The sequence below is a fragment of the Lytechinus variegatus genome, chromosome 7 (genome assembly GCF_018143015.1).
Source record: "Lytechinus variegatus isolate NC3 chromosome 7, Lvar_3.0, whole genome shotgun sequence".
Lineage (NCBI taxonomy): Eukaryota > Metazoa > Echinodermata > Echinoidea > Temnopleuroida > Toxopneustidae > Lytechinus > Lytechinus variegatus.
In genome coordinates this window covers 9,534,295-9,561,221 of record NC_054746.1, presented here as the reverse complement: position 1 = coordinate 9,561,221, position 26,927 = coordinate 9,534,295, and the positions used below count along the sequence as shown (strand labels likewise).

General features: G+C 37.5%; 1 protein-coding gene across 3 annotated transcripts in view; it reads left to right on the top strand.

The window, feature by feature from the left end:
- LOC121418397 (apoptosis-stimulating of p53 protein 1-like) overlaps positions 1-26,927 on the top strand; it is a 39,938-nt gene that overhangs the window by 11,861 nt on the left and 1,150 nt on the right. For 2 of the 3 annotated variants that reach the window (XM_041612239.1, XM_041612238.1), the window contains exons 2-8: positions 6,422-6,559; positions 16,333-16,462; positions 21,663-21,844; positions 22,451-24,487; positions 25,102-25,235; positions 25,761-25,927; positions 26,506-26,705. In XM_041612239.1, the coding sequence (XP_041468173.1) occupies positions 6,422-6,559; positions 16,333-16,462; positions 21,663-21,844; positions 22,451-24,487; positions 25,102-25,235; positions 25,761-25,927; positions 26,506-26,705 (2,988 nt within the window). The remainder of the gene's footprint in view (positions 1-6,421; positions 6,560-16,332; positions 16,463-21,662; positions 21,845-22,450; positions 24,488-25,101; positions 25,236-25,760; positions 25,928-26,505; positions 26,706-26,927) is intronic. The other variant, XM_041612240.1, reaches the window with a different exon arrangement.

Sequence of the window (26,927 nt, the reverse complement as noted above, 5' to 3'; positions counted from 1 at the left end):
CATCACCTCTTGGTTGTATTATTTTTATCAGTACGAATATCATTTGATGCTGCGTGTATTTGTATAACTAGCTTTGCTTCTTGCATTTAATAGCACACCAAAAATTTCCAGAATTGTATATTGGTGCAAACTTTTTCTCTTATGTACTGTCTTCGCACTGTACATAGAGGCAGTCCAGATGATAAAGAATAGGTTATGAGGTAGGAATAGGTCTAGGTGGTTTGGCAAGTTGGCCTATTTGTGGATGGCAGGCTCAGTCTCTCCTGTGATAATTAACTTAATAGGAATGAAAATAATTGTATGTCCCTCTTTCATTCAGTTCAGAATATATCCCCTTTTCATACTGTATATATCCCAATCAAGTCAGCTTTTCCTTAACCACTTGACTGCGTGCCACGTATATATACGTGCTTTCAATCTCGCCGCTCTGTGCGTGCCACGTATATATACGTGCTTAGACCATTGCTCTTTCAGAACAATAGCACTGCCAATTGCGTTGCCTCCTTATGCCTGTAGCACTATGATAATGATATACAGGGTTTGAACTATAGCTGGCGCTCTTTCATTTTTTCCCCCCGTAATTTGACCGATTTGCAACTGAAGAAAGAAAGTTTTTTGCGGGTTACTTTCTTCAAGAAAAAGTCAAGATGGCGGCCCCCAGACATTCACTTCGGCGTTCAGACAGCACTGTTTCAGGGAATAATTTGGATGATACTTTTGACGACAAGAGTGAAAGTGATGTCAGTGATAATTCAATGGATATTTCAGAAGATGAGGGAGATGATTTGATGGATTTTGGGAGTGATTTTGACGGTGAAAGTGAAAATGACGGTAACAACAGTGATACTGTGGTCCCACTCATAGACGTTGGTGAGAGTCCAAGCAGACATACACCTTCACCCGCTCATCGTCATAGAAAACGGAGACGTAGTTGTTTTCCTCCTCCTGCCAGAGACGATGGTGATGGAGATAATTTGACAGATAGTGATGATGAGGATGAACACAATCAAACACCACGTCCCAAGCAATCAATAACTAAATTGTTATGATAGAACTAAAAAAAAAACATACAAAATGTGAAAATGCTGTAATACCCAAAAAGTGCTGTAGCATAGAGGCTATCACTGTGTAATAAGCCCAGTAGCAGTCAAGTGGTTAAGTGCAATTTTCTTCATATTTACAAAGTACATGCTTATTAACAGATGTGATCTATGTGATGGTGCTTCTACTTTTATTTTATTTTATAGTTACAGAATGTAATATTTCAAAATTGGATTAGAAATTATGGATCTGTTAACTTATCATGGAGTCCATTGTATGTAGTAGTACCAGCAATAAACATCTGATTGATAATCCAATAGACTGTATGATTTCACTCTTTAATGAGAAAGAATATGATTTACAAATTCAGTAACTCTTCAGTGCATATTTCTTTGTGATATCTCTAGATGCATTTTAAATAAATTTGAATGTTGATTGTACAAATGTGATTTGTTATTAAAGTTATATACATTTACGTAGGCATACCAACTTTCTTACAAAAATATTCCACAATATTTGCAGATCTTTTAACCTGAAGGAAATATTCATGAAATTTCTACCTTAGCACAGAAAAAAAATCAATCATAGAAAACTATATTTTGTAACACCATTTCTACTCATGAAGGCCTGCCATAAATGTCAATGCATCATGTTTTTAAATGTGATGTAGATCGTGCACCTCTTTCATTCATTCCAGCAACAGCAAATCTGAAAGGATATCCTTGTGTGTGTCTTCAAGATTTTTGCTCTCATTGATGACTGAATAAGATATGACATGAATGTTGAACACATTTAACAAGCTTTCTGTTTTCTGGGTCAGAAAATTGTCTCATGAATGCTGCTGTATGCCACAGTCACATTAACGAGACTGACTCCAAACCAAGCAGCGGTTTATCATTGGAAATCTCACAATAGATTGGGTCTGTCTGGGGTCTGTTTCGTTGGTGTGACTGTTGTTAGTAGCATCATAGAGCTATTAACAGAAGGAGATCTGACTCTCTCAAACGCTTTGCCCCATGCGCGGCACCGCTAATTCCCTCTCAGCAGGGTCCCTCACGGCGCATTACAGAGGCCGCTCGTAAATCAGATAAGGAAAGTTGATCGACACGATCAACAGCTCGGGTTTGCGCTTGCGCAGTAGTGTTTTCACCCATAATGCATTTTACATCGGCTTCACGAATTTTATGCAAACATGGCGGCTCACAATTTCGAACGTCGTGATTTCGAAGACGAAAATCTGGTTTTGGAACCAGTTGAATGCAGGCCTGACCAGATTTCACAAAAAGAAATACGGGACAATCGACAAAGTACGCTGCATGAGCGGATCGACCGAGCCAGGTCTTAAAAAAAGATCAACAAAGGAGGCTACACGCTGTTCGACTTGGGGAAAAATGTACAGAATTGGAAGGTGGGGGGGGGGGGGTGAACGAAAGAATGAAGGAGGGAATGAAAAGGCGAAAGAAAAGAGTTGAATTGAGAACGGATAGAAAGAAAAAAATGAAGGGGAAATGAAGGAAAAAATAAAGAAAAAAAGGAATGTTAGAATAAAATGATGAAAGATAGAATAAAAGAAAAAATGTTTCCGTCATTATTTGATAAGAATTAAGAAGGAAAGAAAAAGAAAAGAAGGAAGGGAAGATGTGTGAAAGAAAACATAAGGGAGAGAAAGAAACGAAGCAAGAAAAAAAGGATGAGGAAAGAAAGAACGAATAAAAGAAAAATGCTTCCTTTATTCTTTGAAAGAAAGAAGAAAAACAGGAAGGAAGGGAGCAGGGTGACCAGATTTCACAAAATGAAATACGGGACAATCAACAAAAAAGATACACAATGTTAGACATGTGAAAAATATAAAGAATTGAAAGGGAGGGTAAACGAAATAATGAAGGAGAGAAAGAAAAGACAAAAGAAAAGAGATGAAGAAGAAAGGAAAAATGAACTGAAGGGGAAAATGAAAAGAAAAACATTAAAGAAAATTAGAATAAAAGAAGGATGAAAGAAAGAATAAAAGAGAGAAAGGTTTTCGTCATTCTTTGAAATGAATATAGAAAGACAAAAAAAGAAAGGAAGGGAAGATGAATAGATGTGTGAAAGACAAAATAAAGAAGAGAAAGGAAAAAAGAAAGTGAGAAAAAAGGGGAGGAAAGAAAGAATGAAGGAAAGAAATATTTTCCTTCATTCTTTGGAAGAAAGAAACAAAGAAAGAAGAAAATAGGAAGGGAGGAAGGAAGGGAAAGAAATAATAAGGGAAAAGAATTGGAGGGAAAAATAAAATAAAGAATGAAAGAAAGGAGGAAAGAGAGGGAGGAAAGAATGAAGAGATGAGAGAATGACAAAAAGAGAAAATAATGGAAGGAGAGAACGAAAAAGGGGAGAGGAAGTGAGAAGGAAGCAAAGAAAAGTTTAAGGAAAGAAAGAATGAATAAATTCAGGAAATAAGAAATGGAAATTTGATAAAGAAAAGTAACAGAAAGAAGGAAAGAAAGACAAATGAACAGAGAGAGAAAAAGGTTCAGGAAAAAAGATCGGAAATAAAGATAGATGGAACAAAAAAGGCAAGCAGGAGGGATGAACAAAGAATGATACAAAAGAAAGAAAGAGGAAAAAAGATCAAACTTCAAGCAAACAAAAAAATGAAGTCATCTAACAAAAATCATAATGAAGTTTGGTGTTTTTTAATATATTTTCAGAATTTTGAAAAACTAAAATTATTTAGAAATGAGTAAAATTTTAAAGTGAAACATTGTCAAACTTAAAAATTAGATGAAACAGCGGCATCATACACAACAAGACTCAAAACGAAAGCTAAAACAAGATCTAGTTATGAAAACTAAATAATTTGTTCCACCGATTACATCTCCAAATTAGTTTCATTGTTATCTCTGCTTCGTCATCTGTTGGTTATTTGATGAAAAAATTCACCACTTTTAAATGCATTAACTACATTTTGTTCAATATTCTTAAATACGGGACAAAAAGGCGTCCCGGGAAGGGTTTGTCGGGACGCCGGGACAAAGGAGCAAAATACGGGACAATCCCGGGAAATACGGGACGTCTGGTCACCCTGGAAGGGAGGGAGGGAAATAAAGAAAAAGGACACAAATTAGAAGGAAAAAATATAATAAAGAATGAAAGAAAGGATGAAAGAGAGGGAGGAAAAAATTAAGGAGAGAATTTAAAAAAGAAAATAATGGAAGGATCGAGAAAGAATGAAAAGAAAAGGGAGAAGGAAGCAAAGAAAAGTGGAAAGAAAAAATGAAGGAAAAAGGAAATTTAAAATGGGACGGAGAGTAAGACAAACAAGGAAAGAAAGAAAAATGAACAGAGAGAGAAGATCAGGAAAGATGGATAGGATGGAATAAAAAAGGGGCAAAGAGGAAGGATAGAATGATGCCAGAAAAAGGATATGAAAGAAAGAAAAAAGTACAATCTTAAACAAACAAAAAATCTAATCTAACAAAAATCATAATGATATTCGGTTTTTCTAAATATATCTAGAACAGAAATAGAATGTTTTAGAAATGAGGGGGGGGGTCAGGTGTCCGGACACTTTATATTTTGGAAGCCTTTTTTTTCTTTAGATTAAACTAAAGATATGAATTCAATAGTTGTAATCATCTTTTATTTTGTTCTCTATAATATTTTTAAATCATGATTATTTTTGGTCCTAAAAATTGTAAAACTTCGCTTGTAATTTTTTCCAAATGACTTTGTAACTTAAAATGAATCGTCCTGACATAGAACTGGGTATACTTCTTTGTGGTCCCAAACATGTTGTTTTTTTAAGTTCTTTATTATGTAGAATAACTATTTTTATACTTTGTTCGCCTTTTTACTGGTTTGTAAATTAAATCTGTTCGCTCCGCGGCCCCTGCTATTTTCCAAAAACGATACAGAGACAAGAGCTGAGCGAGCACGGCTCCCGTCATTCATTACACTCACTTTCAACTTACACAAATATGAGTGCGTGGGGCACCGGAGGGTACTCCACGATGCGACAATCGCCAGAGAAATGCCCCGCAGATTCGTCGTTATATTATCGATTCTATTGTACTCTCCCAAATGATCTTGGCATGAAAATTTAGCTCAAAATATGCTCTTTCATCTTATTATAATTTCTAAAACAGGTACGGGTAGGAAAAGATTTAACCATGGAAGAAAAACAGACATACTTAAAATGACCAATCTCCAACTTCCTCCGTTTGTAATTTTGTTGAGTCAATTCAGATTGCAACGTATTTGGTATGTATGCAAAGGGGATCATCTCAGAAGTTCAACCATACATAAAAGACGTACATCAGGAATCCGTACGAAGAGATATGGATGTTAGAAGAACAGCAAGTCGTGTTTCAATTTTGAAAAAAAAACTGAGCTTGGGGGAAGTTATGTGGGAGAACGTTGTTTACAGCGGTGCCTCGCAGGGTCCTTCAAAAAATCTCTGACCTCAGATTTTACGAGGGGGCTTATCGCGTTATGTAAGCGTGCTCTAACTTTCGCCTGGCGGCTCGCCGATTGATGTTAGATATCGTTCCTTCGCCCGAAGGAAGCAATAACAAAGGATTAACAGAGGAATTGGAAGACGGTTCTCCTTCTCTGTTAGCTCCATGGTAGCATCATCAAAAGCCTCAAGAAGCCTGAAGATTGTGTATGTGGCCTCCATGATAGGTCGTAAACATAAATGGTTTATTTTGTACTGATTACTTTTGACCTTGTGGTTTGAAAGCAATTGTCAAAGATGTCTGTACTCCAGATAGATGCCTGCAGGGGGAATCCAGTTAGTTGTAATCTGTAAAGGAGTTCAATGGCGTTGGCTACAAATCATTTTGTGGCATGCATGCACACTCTGGATCATTGGTGTAGATAAAGAGTGGATCACTCAAAACCATGCTCACCACACTGAACTGTGTGAACCCGCATTGCATTTTAATGCAGAAGAACCTGCAGCTCACAAACTGATAGTTTATCACTGTTATTTATTTGGACAGTTCATCATTGGGTGCCTGCATCTAGGAGCTTTGACATTTATCTAAGAAATTTGGAGAAGAGGAAGGTGTGTGATTACCTCATGTACAAGATCCTGGAAGTGTTTCATGAACCATCATGTCTGATTTTCACATAGATAACTTGCTCTCGACCAATCAGATGCAAGTATCTCATTAGCTCCTAACATTTGACATATCTTCAAGAAACACTCCCAAGATGACAGCATGCTAATGTTATATACTGTATAATACCGCCCCTCGCTTGGTGATTTTCAGGAAGTGATGCCATTTTTCCTATTCGACTGATTGAGGGTGATGGTATATCAACTTTTTCGATTTCCTCTCAATCTTATAATTTTTGTTTTTCTTTCCGTTTCATTTTTCTTTCATGACTCATACAGGGAAGTACAGAGCTGAACCTGAATGAGCTTCGAGACATGGCTTCGCGTCAGCAACAGCAGATAGAGATGCAGCAACAGATGCTGGTTGCCAAGCAACAGAGACTTAAGTTCCTCAAACAGCAAGAGGTGAAGCATCAGGTGAGTCACAGCATCGTGGGTCAAAGGTCGTGTCATGGGGTCATAGGTAACCATGGACGCCCCCTCCCAATAAAAGCAGTGGTGTTGGTGTCTGATGATGTAAGCAGATGCTTTGGAATAGAACATCAGGGGCCCGGTTTCATGAACACTTACAACTATGATAACTTTGACATAATGGCAACTACTGTAGCCACATGGCTCAGGAGACAATCACAATCTAGGTTTCCATGGTAGTTACCATAGTAGTAGCTTTGTATGAAACTGGCCCCTGCATTTCAGAGGCAAAATGTTATTTTTACATTGACATTATAGGTGCATGTATATAGATAGTTTCATATATAATTTATATCTGCAATTTATTTTGCATTTTAAAGGGGGGAGGGATCTTTCTGCCATGTTGTCAGAGGGAACTGTGTAGCAAGTTATAATTAAAACTTGCAATAATGGCAAAGCTATGTGGGAGAGCATGTAGGGGGAGGGGGTCTCCCAATTTCTCTCTAGGCTAAACGTGTCCTATATCTGGTCGGCTCCTCTTTGAAGTTCAGAAATAAATTACAGTCTCTATGTCAGGGTGGCCTTTTGTAGTTTGTAACTTGAGATGTAACGGGTTAATTGCATATTGTTATTATTTTCAGGAAATTGATGGAAACAGGTCAGGCAAAGCATCCTGGGGCCTTATTCTTTGAATCTGACGATGTATGAAGTTTCAAGACTTTTCATAAAATGCATAATTCTGTTCAATGGAATGCCAAAGAAATTATGGTTTTATTTATTCATTATCTTAAAAAACATGCCCACTTTTTCACAGAAATATCATCAAATCTCTAAATTGTTTTTCACCCCCTCTTTGAAGCAATTTAGTTTCTCTCAACACCTGAGTCACAGAATTTAAATGACAATTTATTAAAAAAATAATGACATGTATGATATTGATGATTTTTGTTGTACATGTAGTCTTGATTCTGTTTTCATTAGGTCATTGATGCAAAACGGCTTTTTGCTGATCTTTTATACCTGAATAAACATATTCCAATAAATGAATAAATAAATTGATAAATATATGGGCTGCCTAAGAAATTCAATTATCTTGAAAACTTGCCTCTTCTATTTGCTGATTTGTCATGAAATTTCCAAGTCAGTCCCAAATGCAGAATTGGAGTGATTGATTTGATAGATTTTCAGCTGATTTTTCAGCCTCATGTAGTAAGCATTGCTGACTTCTTTGAAGTCTATGGTCACTACTGGTCATTCCAATAATTTATGTGACCTTATGTGCAACTACAGTACAAGCATGCATCAATCAGCCTTGACCACTCCACATGTGGTCATTGGTCAAGTGCATTCTGAGGACACCAAGAAAGGCATCTGTAAAACCATAGGATCTACATGTACACCTGTTCCCAATCTGTATAATATTTGTTATTGATCTAAGTTGATCTGAATTAATCAATCAATCGATCTTATTTTTCAGTCATACACGTACTAATTATAGGATGTTTATAGGACAAGTCTTTCTAGGGCAGAAAGTTGATTTGAATAGAAATGCATGTCGGAAAATGAAACCAGCATAACACCGAAATTTTATCAAAATCGGATGTAAAATAAGACAGTTACAGTTTAAAGATTTAATATTCTACATCACACGATTATGTGCACATTAAAGTGATAAGCAAATGAGAGAATCGATGATGCCATTCACTCACCATTTCTTTTGTATTTTAATGTATAAATTACTCAATATTTCCCCTGAAAATAGTTTGTAGTTGATTATTTTTATATTTTAGTCCTGATGGAAAGGTATGGTAGTACACATTTTCTTGTAAATTCTGTCCTTTCCCTCTTTCTCTCATTCTCAGCCCTGACCTCAGTCTTTCTCCAAGTACCCTTTACTACTATGACATGTCACTCTTGAGTGGGCATTTAAGTTAATACTTTAATCGGCATATGTCTAAAGATTAAAGAGATGATAGGAAATGCTGATAAGAAATTTGATTTAATAATCCATACCCCTCTCTAATCTGCCTCCTTGATCGATTAGATGTTAAGTCCTTGAGGTATCTTGACTTGATGTATCCTGGCATTCTTGTAATGGGTGATGCGGGAGTGTTTCACGAAGCATCTTGTCTGTGATTTTCACTGATAAATTTGCTCTCGGCCAATCAGATGCAAGGATTTCAGTAGCTTGTAACAATAATCAGTGATTTTTATTTGCTACTTGTTACCTGAAATGCTCCTGGGGTCTTGAGATGAAGGAGATTCCTACAGGGTACACCCTGATCCGTGAACTTGAGATTTAGATAGATACATTTGAGCTCTAATAACTTATGTTTTCTGTTTCAATAGTCAATAAAAGTCAAGATGATTTCTATACATTTAGATGAAAAGAAGAAAAGTAAAGATTAAATCAGAGATTAAAGATTAGAGCACAGCAGCAATGCTATAACATTAATGGTACATGTATGCATGCAAAGTGCTGAAAGATTTTTTTTCATTTCTTGCTTTCTAAAAGTTCATTTATTATCCCTTCTAGCTCATAAATTCAAAGGTTTTGAGTTCTTATCATTACACATGCTTAATACAGTCAGTTCGTATTGCCGATGGCCTTGTCTCGTTGTCAGAAAATATGAATATTGCAATTTCCTGTAAAATGTGTAAGGACCCCCACGGCTGGTTGCACCGAGGAGAGAAAAATCAATACGAGATGTGTCTTGTGTCATATTAGAGATTGGAAGAGAGAATATAATTGTAGAGATATTTATAGTCTTTTCTCTAGTCTGCTTTCCAAACCTTTCACTGAAGTTAAGGGGACTGAATGCATTGCACAGCCTGCGATGACTTGTGTTCTGAAGAAATTGAAACAGTTAGTTTTTCTGTGTGCTAGTCTTGTGTGAAGACCCACTCGTTGATCATAGTTTCAATCAGGGTCTGTGCCCGCAGACTACTTTTCTTTCCCCCATTTCTTTTTTTTCTCTCCTTTCTCTCACCTTAACATTCCCATTCACATTTCATCCTGAACAGAAATTGTGGGGGGGGGGGGGTCTGGATCATGGTCATGAAAGTGATTATAAGATTTTCATTTTCTTTCTTTCTTCCATTCCCCTCCCCATCTCTCAACTCCATCCTCTACTTTCTCATCCTTTCCAATTTACCTCTTCCCTTTACTCATAAAATTTTTTCCATCTTCCTCTTTTTTAATAGTCATTTTCTGATCTTCCTCATGATTTTGGCGGGCCCAAATCTCCCTAACTCAAGTATTTCACATTACCAGCATTTAGGCTTCTCACAGTCCCAGAAATTTGGTGTGGCCGAAACTCCCCATCATGAGTTTATAATGAATCTTCACCATGCATCCCAATCAAGCCTAATTTTTTCTTAATATAAACTTCTTTCATAAATTTGGATGTACATTTGAGTTTTTTTAAGTTTTTAAACTGTTGATGCATTATTTTCATATATTTTTGAATTCATCTAATTATGTTAAATTGCTAGAATTTTTCGAGAATACAAGGCTACTCAAATATGCACTCCGTGAAACCTTTATTTTTGCAGTTTTTGTCTCACCTGCGAAGCAGAGTGAGACTATAGGCGCCGCTTTTCCGACGGCGGCGGCGGCGGCGTCAACATCAAATCTTAACCTGAGGTTAAGTTTTTGAAATGACATCATAACTTAGAAAGTATATGGACCTAGTTCATGAAACTTGGCCATAAGGTTAATCAAGTATTACTGAACATCCTATTAAAGTTTCATGTCACATGACCAAGGTCAAAGGTCATTTAGGGTCAATGAACTTAGACCATGTTGGAGGAATCAACTTCAAAATCTTAACCTGAGGTTAAGTTTTTGAAATGTCATCATAACTTAGAAAATATATGGACCTAGTTCATGAAACTTACACATAAGGTTAATCAAGTATCACTGAACATCCTGCATGAGTTTCACATCACATGACCAAGGTCAAAGGTCATTTAGGGTCAATGAACTTTGGCCGAATTGGGGATATCTGTTGAATTCCCATCATAACTTTAAAAGTTTATGGATCTGATTCATGAAACTTGGACATAATAGTAATCAAGCATCACTGAATATTTTGTGCAAGTTTCAGGTCTCATGATTAAGGTCAAAGGTCATTTAGGGTCAATGAACTTTGGCCGAATCGGGGGTATCTGTTGAATTACCATCAAAACTTTGAAAGTTTATGGATCTGATTCATGAAACTTGTACATAAGAGTAATCAAGTATCACTGAACATCCTGTGCGAGTTTCAGGTCACATGATCAAGGTCAAAGGTCATGTAAGGTCAATGAACTTTGGCCATGTTGAGGTTTTTTGTTGAATAACCATCATATCTCTGTAAGTTTATTGGTCTCGTTCATAAAAAGTGGACATGTATCACAGAACATCTTGTGCGAGTTAGAGTAGTATTCAAAGTCAGCACTGCTGCTATATTGAACCGCGTGATGCAGGTGAGATGGCCAGAGGCATTCCACTTGTTTCCATAACTTTCTACACGATATTCAAATTTTTGCAATTTATTTCTTAAAACACTATTCTTTATACCAACAATTTCAACTTCAAGTAAAACTATATATAACTTCATACTCATTGGTTTATCATGTCTCAAAATTTTACTGGAGTATTAATTGGTTATTGGACATTTCTTTCAAATTTTTTTATTTATTTTCAATGTTGTTGCGGTTATGATTTACATCAAATATTTCACTGTTTATGTTTATATATTATGTTTTTACTTTGTAAATCTTTCTCAATTCAGCCACTGGTTGCAATGAAATGATAATAAAACCTTCAATTCAATAACCGCACTTCGTGGATTTAGGGCGGGCAGAGGCTTGTACCCTTTCCCTTTTCAGTTATAAGTTGGCCCTGGTCAAAGCTGAATCACCTCTTAACCTGGCGAAAAAAAAATTATATTTTAGAAATTGTCAGTCATATGGCATTCATGATTTCATAGCTAAATTTTGGTTGGCCATAATGTTGCTTTTAATAGCCAAAGGGCTTTAGATTGGGAATGGATATTTGTTGCCTCTTTGTGCACTTCAAGTTCGGTGTTGGTGTTAAAAGCACAATTTTGGTTTGCTTCCCCTAGCTCCATACCTATTCTGAGTTTATAAATATTACCCAGATCACATTCTTGACATCTCAACACCTAGTGAAATCCGTCCCTATACCAGCTGCATTTTATGTATGATGCTATGTTGGCATTAAAATTGACTTTAACACCAACACCAAGAGGTCAACACCAAACTTGAAAATACCCATTGTCTCTGCATGTACACTGTAAAAAATGAAGTGCTAATTTAGCACCTACAATGTTTGTATAGTGACTGCACTACGAGTGCTGATTTTCTAGTTTAAATTTGAACTAGAAAATCAACACTCGTAGTGCAGTCACTATACAAGCACTGTAAGTGCTAAATTAGCACTTCATTTTTTACAGTGTAGATCTATCAATAGAACTGCTCAAGTATATCGTTTGAAAATTTAAATAATTCAGATCTGCGTCAGTGCACAGTATTTACGTCTCGCCAGCAAAAAGCATATCTCGTTTCACAAATTGGATTAGGCTATGAAGCCTGTGTTGCTTACATACAAATACAGGTGAAAATGGCGTGGTGCTGGGTTAAGTTACAAGCAATTATATGGAATATTTCAGGAATTATTTCTGACCTTTAAAAATGGATACCTACATATGATAGAGTGTATAAGAATTTGTAGTTTGTGCAATGTAGATGGATGGTTGTTTGCTGTGTAGCAGTTTTATCCCAAGAAAAAATATTGAGTAATCATCATTGGTAAATAAACATAAAATTATGAATAGAGTGAAAACTATCAATCTGGTCAGTTGATGTTGAATTCAATAGGTATGTTTTCTTTAATATTTTTATGTCGGCTGCAGAAGATGCTTTTAAGTGATTATCAGATTTACATGAGATTATTAATTGTTCTAAAAATTATTTTTGTGTGTGACTATATAATTCAAACTTCAGAAAGATATGATATTTGGAGAAATTTACTGAGTTCTGCTGGTTATTTATAAGTCCAAGGATAGATAGTTCATTTCCATATTTGCAACTTTTATCCCTGTGATGTCAATCAACAAAAACAAGAAATACAATATGCATCATTTTGATTTCCTCATTTCCAAGAGTATCCCATACTGATGTAGAAGTGAATGAGGTGAAACAAATTAAGACAGGAATGAAAAATTCGAAATGAAATACTCTTAACTGAATGGAATTTCAAAATGCCAGTTTGAACTCAAGTGAATAAAGAACATAAATACCAGCAATATAGTTTTTAAGGATAATTTAGAGATGCTAGAACGATATAAAATTGTGAAAGCATTTGTATGAACTCTTTTATAACTTGCTGTTATATGTTATATGTTATATCAAGAGTGGCATAGCGAAAGTGGCATGTTTCTGGCGGGCTTCTCACATTAGATTGAACGTACATAGCTTGAAATCAGAAATGATTATTATAATGGTATGGAAACTTAGTCTACCAAAGCTACATGTAATGTGAGCTAAAATGTTATAAATTCTGTGAATTTTCCTCTGCTGTTAAAGTAATGAAGATGAATTTGACTCGGATTTTTGTATCTGATGTACATAGGTATCCAGGCCAGGGTCCTACAAGTGGTAACTTTTCACACAAAATTTACAAGCAAATGAAAACGGGGGGAATAAAAAGAGGTCCTTAAAAGGGGAAAGGTGCCCCCTTTGCCGCCACCCCAGCCACATTTGTATGCACCGAATATGAAATAGTAAAACACCTCAATCTCACCGGCCTCAGCATGATGCTGTTGAAAGTAAGATTTGCCCATATTTCTGTCTGGGGAATGTTAGGTGTGGTGTCTGGGATAAATGGCACGTGCTGATTCAGTTTTATAACTCAATGGATTATTTGAAGACTGTTTGTTGCAGAGATGTGTTTATATCTAGTTCTTCTGTCTTACGGTCACATCAAATTTCAGGTCTCAAAATGTATTTATTTTTTTTCCCCGTGTCCATTCTTGATCAAACTATTATAAAGATTCTTCTCCTGAGATATGTCTCCATGATTTGAAAGATAGAGAATTTGTGGGTTTTTATATTACTCTCCTTAATGAATTAGTTTTTCTGACAAACTTCCAGCGTGCGCATGTTTGTGATTTTGATGATTAATTTGTGTCCACCATATTGTCTTTGTGCGTCACAAGATCATATTTGTAACTATGGTTGACTTCATCTTGAAATGCAGCAAGGCATTAATTCAATTATTTTAATCAATGGCAAGGCTTTTAATTATTTCCAGCTTGCCTGTGCTTAGAATTTTGTCTTTTTTCTTATTTGAAGCAAAATCAAACAAAAACAGAGGAATATGGATTTTGTTATTTTGAATGTAGTCTAGCATGGCCATCCACAATTGGATTTGGATACAAAGGTGTATGGCCTTGCTAAGGGACCAATTATAAGCATAGCAAGAAACAGAATGAATTAGGGCCAGAAAGACGTTTCAACATTAAAGTTTTAGATACTTTGCATACTCCTATTTTGTGCGTACGCATTTGAGATGACTGATGTAGGTAACCCACGCCTTCCTTATGAAAAGTAATTAAAAATAATCGTAGCAATCCTTTAACATGAAAATTATTGCAGCAATTCATTTCAAGAATTGCTGCAATAAAACTATATATGTTAGTTTTATTGCAGCAATTCTTGAAATAATAGATGCAGGTTGAGAATATGTATTTTAGTGCATAAACAATTTCAAATATAAATAGTATTTCCTGTGAGGAAAAAGCTTTCTAATAAATTTGCACAGCATGTGTCAGGCGTCCTTTGAGAGTTTGAGATGTGCTGTTGTACATGTGTTTGTATAAACCTGTTCAAACACCATAATCTCTAACACCACTGTCACACTGACGAAACTAACTCCAGTCTGACCAAATTTATAAACGTTATTACCTATGGCATTCCATCGGTCGGTTTGGAGTCGGTTTCGTTGCTGTGGCTGCAGCATTAGGGTTTCTTAATTGGTCATCTGGACAAGATGTGGCGATGACTAGTAAACAAACAATGAATGAGTCATGCATCATTAAGCTGGTCCATAATAATGACCTTGGCTATTCTTGATGAAGGCATGTTACATGTATATATGGTCCATTGAAGGTGCATGTACAACAGTTACATTTCATTTGCTCCTGCGACAATTACCCCGAGCTATTTTTTGTCAGAGATTAGGGAAAGTCGGAAGGGTTGGCCTGGCAAGTAACTCCTTGGATAGGGTTAGGTTTGCAATAGAGTTTTATGTCAAGTTCAGGTTTAGGTTTAGGGTAGGGTGTGGTCCCTGTGGTGTGGTATTAGATCCAGGATTGATGTTGGGTCATTCAGTTAGTGTGTAGAATTCATAGCATGCAATAGAACCTGAACAACACCCATTGGTGTCTCATGATTACACTAGGGAATATCAGGTACCAAAGAAGACCTGTAATTTTGATACAATTCGAAATGAAAGAATTATCTATATTTTACATGTTTATCAGTTTATCAATAAAATTAGTTAACTGAAATTTCTTTTATACCATTTCAAGTTTATATTTCATGATCATTATTTCTCCCACTTGATGGATAATTTAACAAAAATATTAAAATGGACTATCTGAATATGTGACGTATTGAATTTGTTGTCAGAATTAATGTTACAGTGGGAGATGTACATGTAGTGATACATACTGAATTCAATACAAATGTAGCATACATGTATTATAAACAGATTAAAATTATGATGATGAACACTAGCCATTAAATATTAGAAGAAACATGCAGTTGTCAGATGCATTCCATAATTGTTGCAGGCTTAGATATTGTACTCAGAAATTATACTCCTTGATGGAATCCCATGAAATGATGAAACTTTGTTGATTTTTAGTTATCCTTTGATAACCGTACTCTATTTGTAATAAAAGTGACAGGAAATTTTGTACTGTAATACTGCAGTGCAGTGATTGTGATAAAGACAAGAAGGTAATAAATCTACATGCGTCTGTGCATACTTAACCTATTTCTGCCATTCATATATCAATGGCTATTTCGTGAGGAAATACCTTCGAGGGATAATCCCCAGTCATAATTTTGTCACCTTTTTTAGCCTCCCATCTCTTCTAAAAATATCGCCGTCTGAAGTTTTTCCACAATAATCCATCATTCTCATGAGACTAATTTGATTTAACCATGTTCTGTAAAAGCTTTCCCTTTCTTTCCCTAAATTCAATATTATTTTTGCTGCTCAGTTTTATTATGATTTTCATTTTTTTTGTTTTCATGTTATCCTTCACTTTTTATTTTACTTGATTTCAGTCTGGTTTTGTATTTGTATTTATTCATTTATCTTTGTCCGTTTTCGAAAACCTTCCTTCTTTCCCGTCTATACCAGTGTTGCCTTCAGTAAGAATGCTCAGACCTACAGTGAACTACTCGGGATAACCTCATCTTGCTAAAACTCTGTGCAACAAACTTTTGCTCTCAAACTGTAGTAATAACAGCAGACAGTCTCGTGACTGTCCTGGGGGCCGTTTCATAAAGCTGAACAAGTTAAGAGTGACTTTACGAACATGTGTGATCTTTTTTGTGGTAAATGATATACATCATTAAATGTTCATTTAGCGCGTAAGAAAGGTTCACCAGTTGTTCGTAAAGTGGCTCTTAACTTACGCACAGCTTTATGAAACATGTGATTGAATGTGTTTTTGTTGTTGTTATTGTTCTTGCAGCAAGTTGCGATTGAGAACGAGCGGTTGAGAAGGCTAAGAGACAAAGTTGAACAACAAGAGATGAAGCTACAGAAGCTGAGGGCAATGCAAGGTCAGGCAGACACCGCCAAGGTCACCAACACCAATCTTTGTAAGTTGAACACTTCATATCATTTTAATACACATTATTCACAGTAATATGTTATACATCAAAATCGATTGAACGTTATCCCAGAGTTTTGTTTTTGGTTTCCATATTCAGGGTTCCCAGCCCATCAGGGAAAATAATTTTACTTTTTTCCAGTCAGGGAAAAATCAGGGAATTTGAAAAAAAATACCTCAAATCAGGGAAAAATGCCTCAAATGAGGGAAAAGTCCGGGAATTTTGATCGACCCAAAATTCGAAAGCACGGTAGTCAGTCAGACTCTTATATTTTGTTGCTTATCAAAACAACATCCATTGAATGACTGGTTATGGTGGTTATGGGGTATGGTGGATGGCTGGATGGGGGGAGAAGAGAGGCCATAGCATGCATGTGTTTTTACATTATTGTTTTTATACTGAAAATACATGTAATTCAGTGCAACAACTTAGAAAACATGCGAAATTGGAAAAGTGTTTGAATATTTATCAGGGAAAAATCAGGGAAGTTTGTTATCTTGAAAAGCTTGAAACCCTGATATTGATTTGTAATTCTAATGTAAGAAATTTGATTGCATCCTATTTTAGCTATCTTCGAATCTTAAAATGAGATACCTTTGATTAAAGATTTTGTCGTATTACCCTCAGGCTAAGAGAAAGCATGCCACATAATACTGACAAAATTGGGGAGAGAGTCAATGACTTCGAAAGAATGTATTCTTAAATCAATATATCATACCTATATCAAAGTTTTTCTTTCGGAACAAAAAATTTCTCTCAGTAAGCAATATTATAAAATCTTTTTTTTTATTTGAGCTTTGTCTTATTGAAATGAAAAGTACTCTTAAACCCTTTCCAGTAGATAGTGTAGTTAATGTTTTTTGTCTCACCTGCGAAGCAAAGTGAGACTATAGGCGCCGCTTTTCCGACGGCGGCGGCGGCGGCGGCGTCAACATCAAATCTTAACCTGAGGTTAAGTTTTTGAAATGACATCATAACTTAGAAAGTATATGGACCTAGTTCATGAAACTTGGCCATAAGGTTAATCAAGTATTACTGAACATCCTATTAGAGTTTCATGTCACATGACCAAGGTCAAAGGTCATTTAGGGTCAATGAACTTAGACCATGTTGGAGGAATCAACATCGAAATCTTAACCTGTGGTTAAGTTTTTGAAATGTCATCATAACTTAGAAAATATATGGACCTAGTTCATGAAACTTGGACATAAGGTTAATCAAGTATCACTGAACATCCTGCATGAGTTTCACGTCACATGACCAAGGTCAAAGGTCATTTAGGGTCAATGAACTTTGGCCGAATTGGAGATATCTGTTGAATTCCCATCATAACTTTGAAAATTTATGGATCTGATTCATGAAACTTGGACATAATAGTAATCAAGCATCACTGAAAATTTTGTGCAAGTTTCAGGTCTCATGATTAAGGTCAAAGGTCATTAGGGTCAATGAACTTTGGCCGAATCGGGGGTATCTGTTGAATTACCATCATAACTTTGGAAGTTTATTGGGCTAGTTCATTAAACTTGGACATTAGAGTAATCAAGTATCACTGAACATCCTGTGCACATTTCAGGTCACATGACCAAGGTCAAAGGTCAATGAACTTTGGCCGAATTGGGTGTATCTGTTGATTTACCATCATAACTTTGAAAGTTTATGGATCTGATTCATGAAACTTGTACATAAGAGTAATCAAGTATCACTGAATATCCTGTTTGAGTTTCACGTCACATGATCATGGTCAAAGGTCATGTAAGGTCAATGAACTTTGGCCATGTTGGGGTTTTTTGGTGAATAACCATCATATCTCTGTAAGTTTATTGGTGTAGTTCATAAAAAGTGGACATAAGAGTAACCATGTATCACTGAACATCTTGTGCGAGTTAGAGTAGTATTCAAAGTCAGCACTGCTGCTATATTGAACTGCGTGATGCAGGTGAGACGGCCAGAGGCATTCCACTTGTTTCATATTGAGTTTGTATTAAAGCTAAATGAAAGTAGTTGCAGTAAAACATTTATTTCGTGAGAAAGTCTGTTTAACCAAGGGTGAGTATTACTATATCATCATGGATCTAGATCTGGTACAGTTACATACCATAAACTAAACTTTGTGAAATCATAAAATCTAAGCTGAAAAACGATCACACGGAAGATCACCAACACAGATAGGCACATATGGGACAGTGTATATCATTATTGCTGGAATAAAGACCTGACGGAAGTGCCCAAATCCGTGCTTATTTATCAGATTTCTCAATTACACAATTTCTCCCAGAATCCTTTGGCACATATGTTTTATTCATACAAACAGACACTTGGGTGGTCATTATATTGGATTCTGTAAAAAGTCATTTTGAGATCGTTACCACAACTGGCATTTATCTTTAAAGATAACATATTTTATTGGTAAGTTAACATCTAAGAAATACCTCCATTTACATACCAAATTGAAGATTTAATAAGGGCTTGGCAAGTACAAGGATCAATTTCTTACATTCCTATGAATGAAAAAGAATGTGATTAGCAAGAAAAGAATGGGACTTTGAAAGGCAATTTGTGCTGGCTTTACTTCTGTGATTGGGTATTGAAAGGGAGTGCATTGGTTTACCAAGAAATCACAGCTCACAGCTTCAATGCGATCGAGACGTAGATCCCGGGTTAGAAATCCAATTGAGCAGATTCATGCATTATTCTATCACCGAAGCTTCTTTCAGATGTTACAGAATGCACCAGCACATGGTTTTCTTCTCTGACCAAGTTGAACGGAGACATGGGGATTTGATTTGCTGTATATTTTCATTTTAAAGGTCAAGTCCACTGGAGATAAAAGTTGATTTGAATAAAAATGGGAAAAAAAAGTAAAAGAAGCGTAACACTGAAATTTCATCAAAATCGAATGTAAAAGAAGAAAAATATTGCATTTCAAAGTTTTCCTTTTTTTTCACAAAACAGTTATATGCACAACTCGGTGATTTGCAAAGGAGAGACTTGAGGATGTGCCTCGCTCGATATTTCTTTTGTTTTCTATTGTTTTGATTGCATAATATAAGTCAATTCTTACAGATTTTAAAAGGACCCTCTTCTTTCAACCACAAAATATAATGAAGTAAAAAAAAAATAGTGAGTGGATAATGTCATCAGTTTCCTCATTTACATCCTGACCGGGATGTGAATAGAAGTATTTTGTGAAATTAAGCAAAACTTCAAAATGCCTGTACTATATAGTTTTCATCTGATTTTGATGAAAGTTTCAGCATTATGCCTGTTTGATTTTTCTCTTTTTTATGCAAATGATTTTTTGTTGGGGTGGACTTGTCCTTTAAGATGACTAACGCCACTATCATCATCTTCATGCCTACTCATGCATACAGCCTCCTTATTCTTTTTTATTTCATGTGTTGATTCTCTTTTCTGCTCTTCACTGCCTTAATATCACATACTCACCCCCCTTCCTCCCCGATATGTCGTAGTTCCTTCCATCCTATGTCATCACACCTTGAGGGGAAACATCCTTCACGAGGTGTATTACCTGTCCCCTTCTCTGTCTGTCTGTCTCTCTTCCCCTCTCACTCCATCTCTCTTTCGCTACTTCTCACTCTCCACAGTCCACCCCCTTCATCTCTCTCTCTCACCACCCCCCACCCCTTGGATATGTTGTAGTTCCTTCCATCCTATGTCATCACACCTTGAGGGGAAACATCCTTCACGAGGTGTATTGCCCCTTCTAGAGTGTCTGCATTATTAGGAAACCCTAGACCGTGCTGTGCTATGCAGTATGTGTGATTAACGCTACAGTCACACCAAAGAAACTGATTCCAAACCGACTGCTGCCATATCATCGGAAATAACAAAGTAACTTTGGTCGGTCCGGGAATTGTTTCATCAACATTTTTTTGTCTGATCAAAAAATTGTATCTGACAACCTATCTTGATTTTGATTGGCTGAGAGGTATTGTTCTACTACTGTAACTGTCGGATTAAACCGAAATAGTTGGATAACATATCAAACAAGTCTTTTGATGAAACATTCCTCTATTGCTCTCATGGTTGTGACTAACGATGCCAACTCCAAGCAGACCAATGGTATATCATCAGAAATAGCGTAATAGCTTTGCTCTCTCTGGATTTTGTTTCGCCGATGCGGCTGTGGCATAAGTTCTGAATTTTGCAAGCTCTATTGATGGAGCACTTGAATTACAAAACAAGGAAAGCAGTAGCTAGATAGCAAGGGATGAGATACTGACTCCCTGTTGATATCTTCAGGGGGTTGGAGGTGGAGAAGGAAGGGAACCCCCCCCCCCCTCTCTTGATGGAGTAGTTGTTGCAGTAGCATCAATCTTCATTATCAAACGCAGTTGTGATAAGAGCATAATTGCTACCTCTCTCTTTTCCTTTTCTCTTGATGAAAGAGTTAAATCTATCCGTATCTGTACCTTTGGGGTATAACGTGACTAGAAATGCAGTCTCTCCCCCTTTTCCACCATGTTGCTTACACCGATGCTTTTATTTTGTATCACATCTCAGGAACCCCATCTATTACCAATCAGTTCATTTCTGTGGTCACTTGTCTTTTTTTTTTGGGGGGGGGGGTTGAGCTTTATGAAAACAACAGCATTTCATCTCTTAACAACTTTGATGATATCTTGTTGTGCACTTCAAAGATATATCAATTTTCTAGTGCGTGTTTCATGAAGCATCTTGTCAGTGATTTTCACTCGAAAATTTCATCTGAGCCAATCAGATGCAAGGATTTCAGTTGCTTATTTGGTGAAAAATCATTCTATGTTTCATAAAATTCTATTCTGTTTGTCTGATTCTGGCTTGCCTGAACACCTGGACATGTCTAACTCCCTTTGTAGTATTCCAGGAAGGCATTATGATGCTCAGTTGCTCACCTCGTGTGTTAATAGTGGAGTATTGCATGAAACTTTGGATCAATTGCAAATCAGTTTTATGTCTCATCACAAATTTGCAATTGATTGCTGATCTGCTTCTCGTATTAGGCGTGTACAGTGTAAACTGATTTGCTATAGCTAAAATGCATCTGTCAATTGCAAAACTTGCAACAGAAATTTTCTATCAATTGCAAATGTATTTGTGTGACATCCCCCAAAGGCTTCCAAAGACATATCTGTTTCTCACCCTGGATACTCTTCTACATGTCTTTTTCTCTCTCCCTTTCCAGCAGCTGAACTTGAGAACCTGCGATCGATGTTCAAGGAGAAAGAGCATGAGCTTGCCAATGCGGTGGCCAAGGTGGACCAACTTACACATCAGCTGGAGAACATCAGGAGAGGAAACACAGGAAGCTCACTGCAGTCTTCAGCAGCCTCTCAGGAACTTGAGAGACTCCGGAGAGAGCTCTTGGTGAGAACAAGCTGTTTTCTATTTTACTATTACATATTGACAATAATGATAATGATAATAATAACGCATGTTGTTCGGCCATCTCTATCACACATCTACCCAACCCTTGTCCTCTACGCTTCTTGTGTACATAATTGGAAGAAATGATTATAATACTACTACTAACAACTACGACAACAACTTGATTTATGTTTATGTGCAAGACTCTTATGACGTGTTATTCCATCCCAGTTATTTTGCAATGAACTTTTGATACAATTCTGTCGCATGCCCTTGCAAATCACAATATTTCTGGTTACTTTCACAAGTTAGCGAGACACAACATCGCTTATGCCTATTTAATGTTGTAGCAGATACTTATCTCGATTAAGTTATTCTTTTTATGAAATCCTAAGTCACAATGGATTCAGAGTGAAAATATTGAACATTATAATTAATAAAGATTAGAAGTTTTGAAGATTTGAATTTCCTTTGAGAAGTTCATTTCCAGTGTGAAGTGGAATATAACCTGTCTAGGAGGCTATTTTTCCAACCACTTTTCTTCCAGATTTAATATTAAAGGAAAGCATCTTTTACCCTGTAGCTTTATTGTTTGTGTCTTTACAGCATCGCAATCAGAAGAATGAACAACAGAGTAGGTTGGTAGAAAATCAGAGGAAGGTCCTTGGCCAGAGAAAGGGTGATGTGATCCTTATCGACAAGAGAATTGAAGAACTGACCGAGCTTCTTCGACAGAAAAGATCAATGCAGAACCAGCAGCGACAGTCCCCTGTTCCCGGCGGTCAGAGATCAGCCCCCTCTAACAATACCAACAACAATGCAACAACCAGGAGTTTACCCAATGGCAATGTAGGTCAGATGCGACCAGATGGACCTCAGGACTATGACAGGAGCAGCCCTCAGTCGGACAGTAGTGGTCAGTATCCTGGTCAGAGGCCACCGTTGGCACCTCGTCCAAACCGCCTTTACAATGGAACCAATGGCAGTGATGGTAATCGACAGAGGCCTGTGGTGCCGGGCAACAAACCAGTTCCTGCTCCAAAGCCATCCATTGTTAATCACCCAGGAGGGTTCAAACCTCGCACAGGATCATCAGTGCCGATCACAGGACCTCAAGGAACTCCTCTGGTTCCTTCACAGACGCACCTAGATGCTGGGCAGAGGAAGCCTGAGGGAAACGTTGATGCTAGTGGAAGTGAGACTTCCTCTTTGACAGAGAACTCTAGTCTGGACAGTGTACCGAGCTCTACTAGCTATTCCCACCTGAGACAGAGTGGAAACCTTGCATCAAACAACAGGCCAGGTGCAGGATCTCCTAACCAAGGTGTTGGTAACCGTTGGCCTGGGCCAAACAGGCCAGGTTCTCCAAGTCAAGATAATAAAGATCTCCGGGTGCAAGTCCAGAGAAATCTTCCACTCTCCCAGAATGATCCTCGAGGAAATTACCTTTTTAACCGTCCTGCTGGCGACAGGTCTCCTATGTATAGTCCAAGTGGTCAACCCTCTTCTTCATCATGGGACACCACTGACCTTGATTCTACACAGCTGCCACCTCCGGCTCAGCAAGGTGTCATGAGGCACCCTCCATCTCCAACGGGAAAGAAAGGCCCACCTCCACCTCCAAGAAATGAAAATACCAGGTTAACAAACTATGGTAATGTTACCCCATCCTCTAGTGCTCCAAGTTCCCCTTTCCAAGGTCCAAGCAAGTCATTTTATGGCCAGGCTAACTCGTCTCATGGTCCAGATTCCACTATTCCTCCCACTACTGAAAGCACGGATTCCACCCGGCCTCATCACCAACGATCTCCGGCCACCGTTGGCATGTATGCCCCTCCACCCAATGCCCATGAACGCAACTACAACAGGCCAAGCTTTGAGCAAGGTTACCACAACCCACCCTATTACCCAGGACGATCAATGAACTTCCACACCTCTGATCTCTTCCCAATCAGCGACATGCAGGGGTTGCCAGAGGAGTCTGAAGATGCACCCATCTCTCCCAACAGACCGGCAAGCCCTGTCAAGTTCCCAACACTCACCTTGCAGCGGTATATGGACCCCAAGAGGATTCACAACATGCCACGTCCCCTGAAGAAGCGTCTCTCCTACACTGAGAGCAAGGATGAGAACTTCTCTTTCCTGAATGCCGAGCTTCGCAACAAGCTTCCTTTCTACCAGCAGGACCCAAGTCAACCCCAAGCCAAGCCTGAAGGATTCCATGATCCAAATCAGCCACAGCACTTCAAGCAGCAACCACCTGCCCCAGGAGGACCTGGATCCATCACCTTGGCTCCCATAGCTTCAGGTGAATCTGACAAATCCTCAGACACAACCCTTCCTGAGGACACCAAGGCTGAACCCAAACCCTCTGGTGATGCCGACAAGAAAACCGATAATCAGAACAGCAAGTACCGAAACGATGCCATCATGAGCCACCAGCAGTATAGCAAGGCCCTGTCTCAAGTTGGTCGGTCACCGATCATCGAACAAACCAAGAAACAAGTGAAGGGCATCAAAGGTATCCTGAAGAATCCGAAGAGCAAGAGCAAGGGTATCAGGGTTCGCTTTGATCCCTTAGCACTCCTCCTGGATGCATCTCTGGAGGGAGAGTTCAGCCTTGTCAGACAGATCATTCCAGAGGTAAGTCTTGATAACTCTTTAACCCTTGTGAAGAGGATCATATATTTTATTCATGCTTTGCATATAGAGATGATGAAAAATTATATATACTTATCATGGTTAATCAGAGAAAACATACTTGAATAGAAATTTTATACAACAGTCAACTTTGCATTTTCAGACAAACTATTAAAGATGGAAAATATAGCCCAAGATTTTGAAGATACTTAACTTTATTCAGAGTGTAAACATGCTTAAAACAACCAACCTCAAGAATATTTTTACAAACGCGATCGTTGACATATATATGATCGGTCAGCTTAGGGAGTTGTGATGTAATTTATCATTGTTAGTGAGAATCTTTGTAGAAATATATTTTCAGTGATGACATTCAGTATTATTGGATCACTAAGTTTTCCTCTGATTTACCATTTCGAAGGTTTCTTGTGTGTGTTTCTTTTTTCAGATAAAAAAATAGGAATGTCATTATTGGATAAAGTTATTGTCTGTCAAACATGTTACATACTTCTGCTAAGTCAAATTTCTACTTCATCAAGGGCAAATTCAACAGTTTACTTATGGATTATTATAAAATGGTGGACAATCATCTATTCTTTTCTTACTCACTTGTCCAGGTGTCGAACCCCAGTGGTGCCAATGATGAAGGTATCACTGCACTCCACAATGCTATCTGTGCTAACCATTATGAGATTGTCAACTTCCTGATCCAGTATGGTGTGGATGTCAATTCTCCTGACAGCGATGGATGGTAAAAACTGGTTTCCACTTTTCTGTTAATGATCATCAATAGGCTTCCTTAGTTAACTTGTTGATGCCTTGATTTCATTACAGGGTTGTTATTGAATTTTCACATTTGTCATCTGAGCTTCTTTCTGAATGCTTTGAAAGATATATAAATATTTTATGACTGAATACAGCAATAAACATAATCATCCTGCGTTCCTTGGTCTTATTTGATCCATCTTTCATTGCAGTATATGGGAGAGCCTTTTTGGTGCTAATAATTAAAAAAATATTTATTATCACTAATAATTCCTTTTTAAATTTCTGAAAAATATAATTCCCCCTCTATACCTATGTAAGTAAAAAAAATATATCCTGCAGAATATATAGAGAAAAAAGAAATTGTCAGCTAGTATGGTAAACTATTGCATGGACAATGATCCCACAGGACTCTGAATTTCCAGTGAAAGAAGAAAAAAGGGTCCATAATAATACAGATAGATTATCCAAAATTTTAACTGTCATTTTATATGTTAATTCAACTTTGTAGGACTCCACTGCATTGTGCTGCCTCTTGTAATAACATCATCATGGTGCGTAACCTGGTAGAACATGGAGCATGCCTCTATGCTACCACTATCAGTGATAGGGAGACACCGGCCCAGAAGTGTGAGGAGGAGGAAGAGGGATTCCAAGGGTGCTCAGATTATCTCTTTGGTGAGTATTATCTTACCGAGGATTCAGTAATGGACAAACTCCTTTCTTTATCTATCTCTCCCCTTACTTTTACCTTATTTTACTATAATTCTTATTCACTTGCAAACATCACCTGTTTTCTTTTCGTGCTGTTCAGCATTTTCATGACAATATTTCAGTGGAGCATGATGGCAAAAATACACACACCGCATTTGGTTTATGGGTGCCCTAGGTATAGCCAAATGAAGACCTGTAGTGAAGACATTGAATTGAGTGTAAATCGGTCTGCTTCATTGCTGTTTGTAACCTGGCCAATTTCAATAAGCCTCATATGGTCACATCTTTGGCCCCTATGGACAAATTCCCATTTCCCTCCAAATGCCGGTTGTTGATATATTTTGTCATGCTCCCCCAAGATATGATATCAAATGGTATCATATGTTTGAAAGCAAAGAGTGATAAAATCCTAGTTGTGTACATCCCGTACAAACTTCAGGTAATTCTGTAACATATACTTCTGCAAGCTGTCCAAGAAATTTCGTTCTTGATGGTTCATGAAAAGGATCCTAAGGCTCATGATATTAACTCCTCCCACACAGGAATGCAAAATAAGATGGGCGTCGACCCCAACGTGGCAGTCTGCGCCGTCTACTCCTACTTGGCTGAGAAGGATGATGAAGTGAGCTTCCGTGATGGAGACGAGGTGTTCATCTTGAGGAAGGGCGATGATAAAGAAGAGGAGTGGTGGTGGGCCAGGGTGAATGACAAGGAAGGCTACATTCCACGCAACCTCTTAGCGGTAAGTTGGCAGGAGGGTTTCTGAAGGCCACCGCACACCTTACGACTGTTCGCGATCCGATTTAGGAACAAATCGCATTTTGCTCATTTTCTGAAAATGTGAATGGATCATATCATTTTGTCAGATTGTAAGCGTTTGTTTTGGAGTAAAGGCCAAATTAGTTTCAAATCGTAGCCAATCCTACGACTGCTATTACGTCATTACGACTAGATATTAAATTTG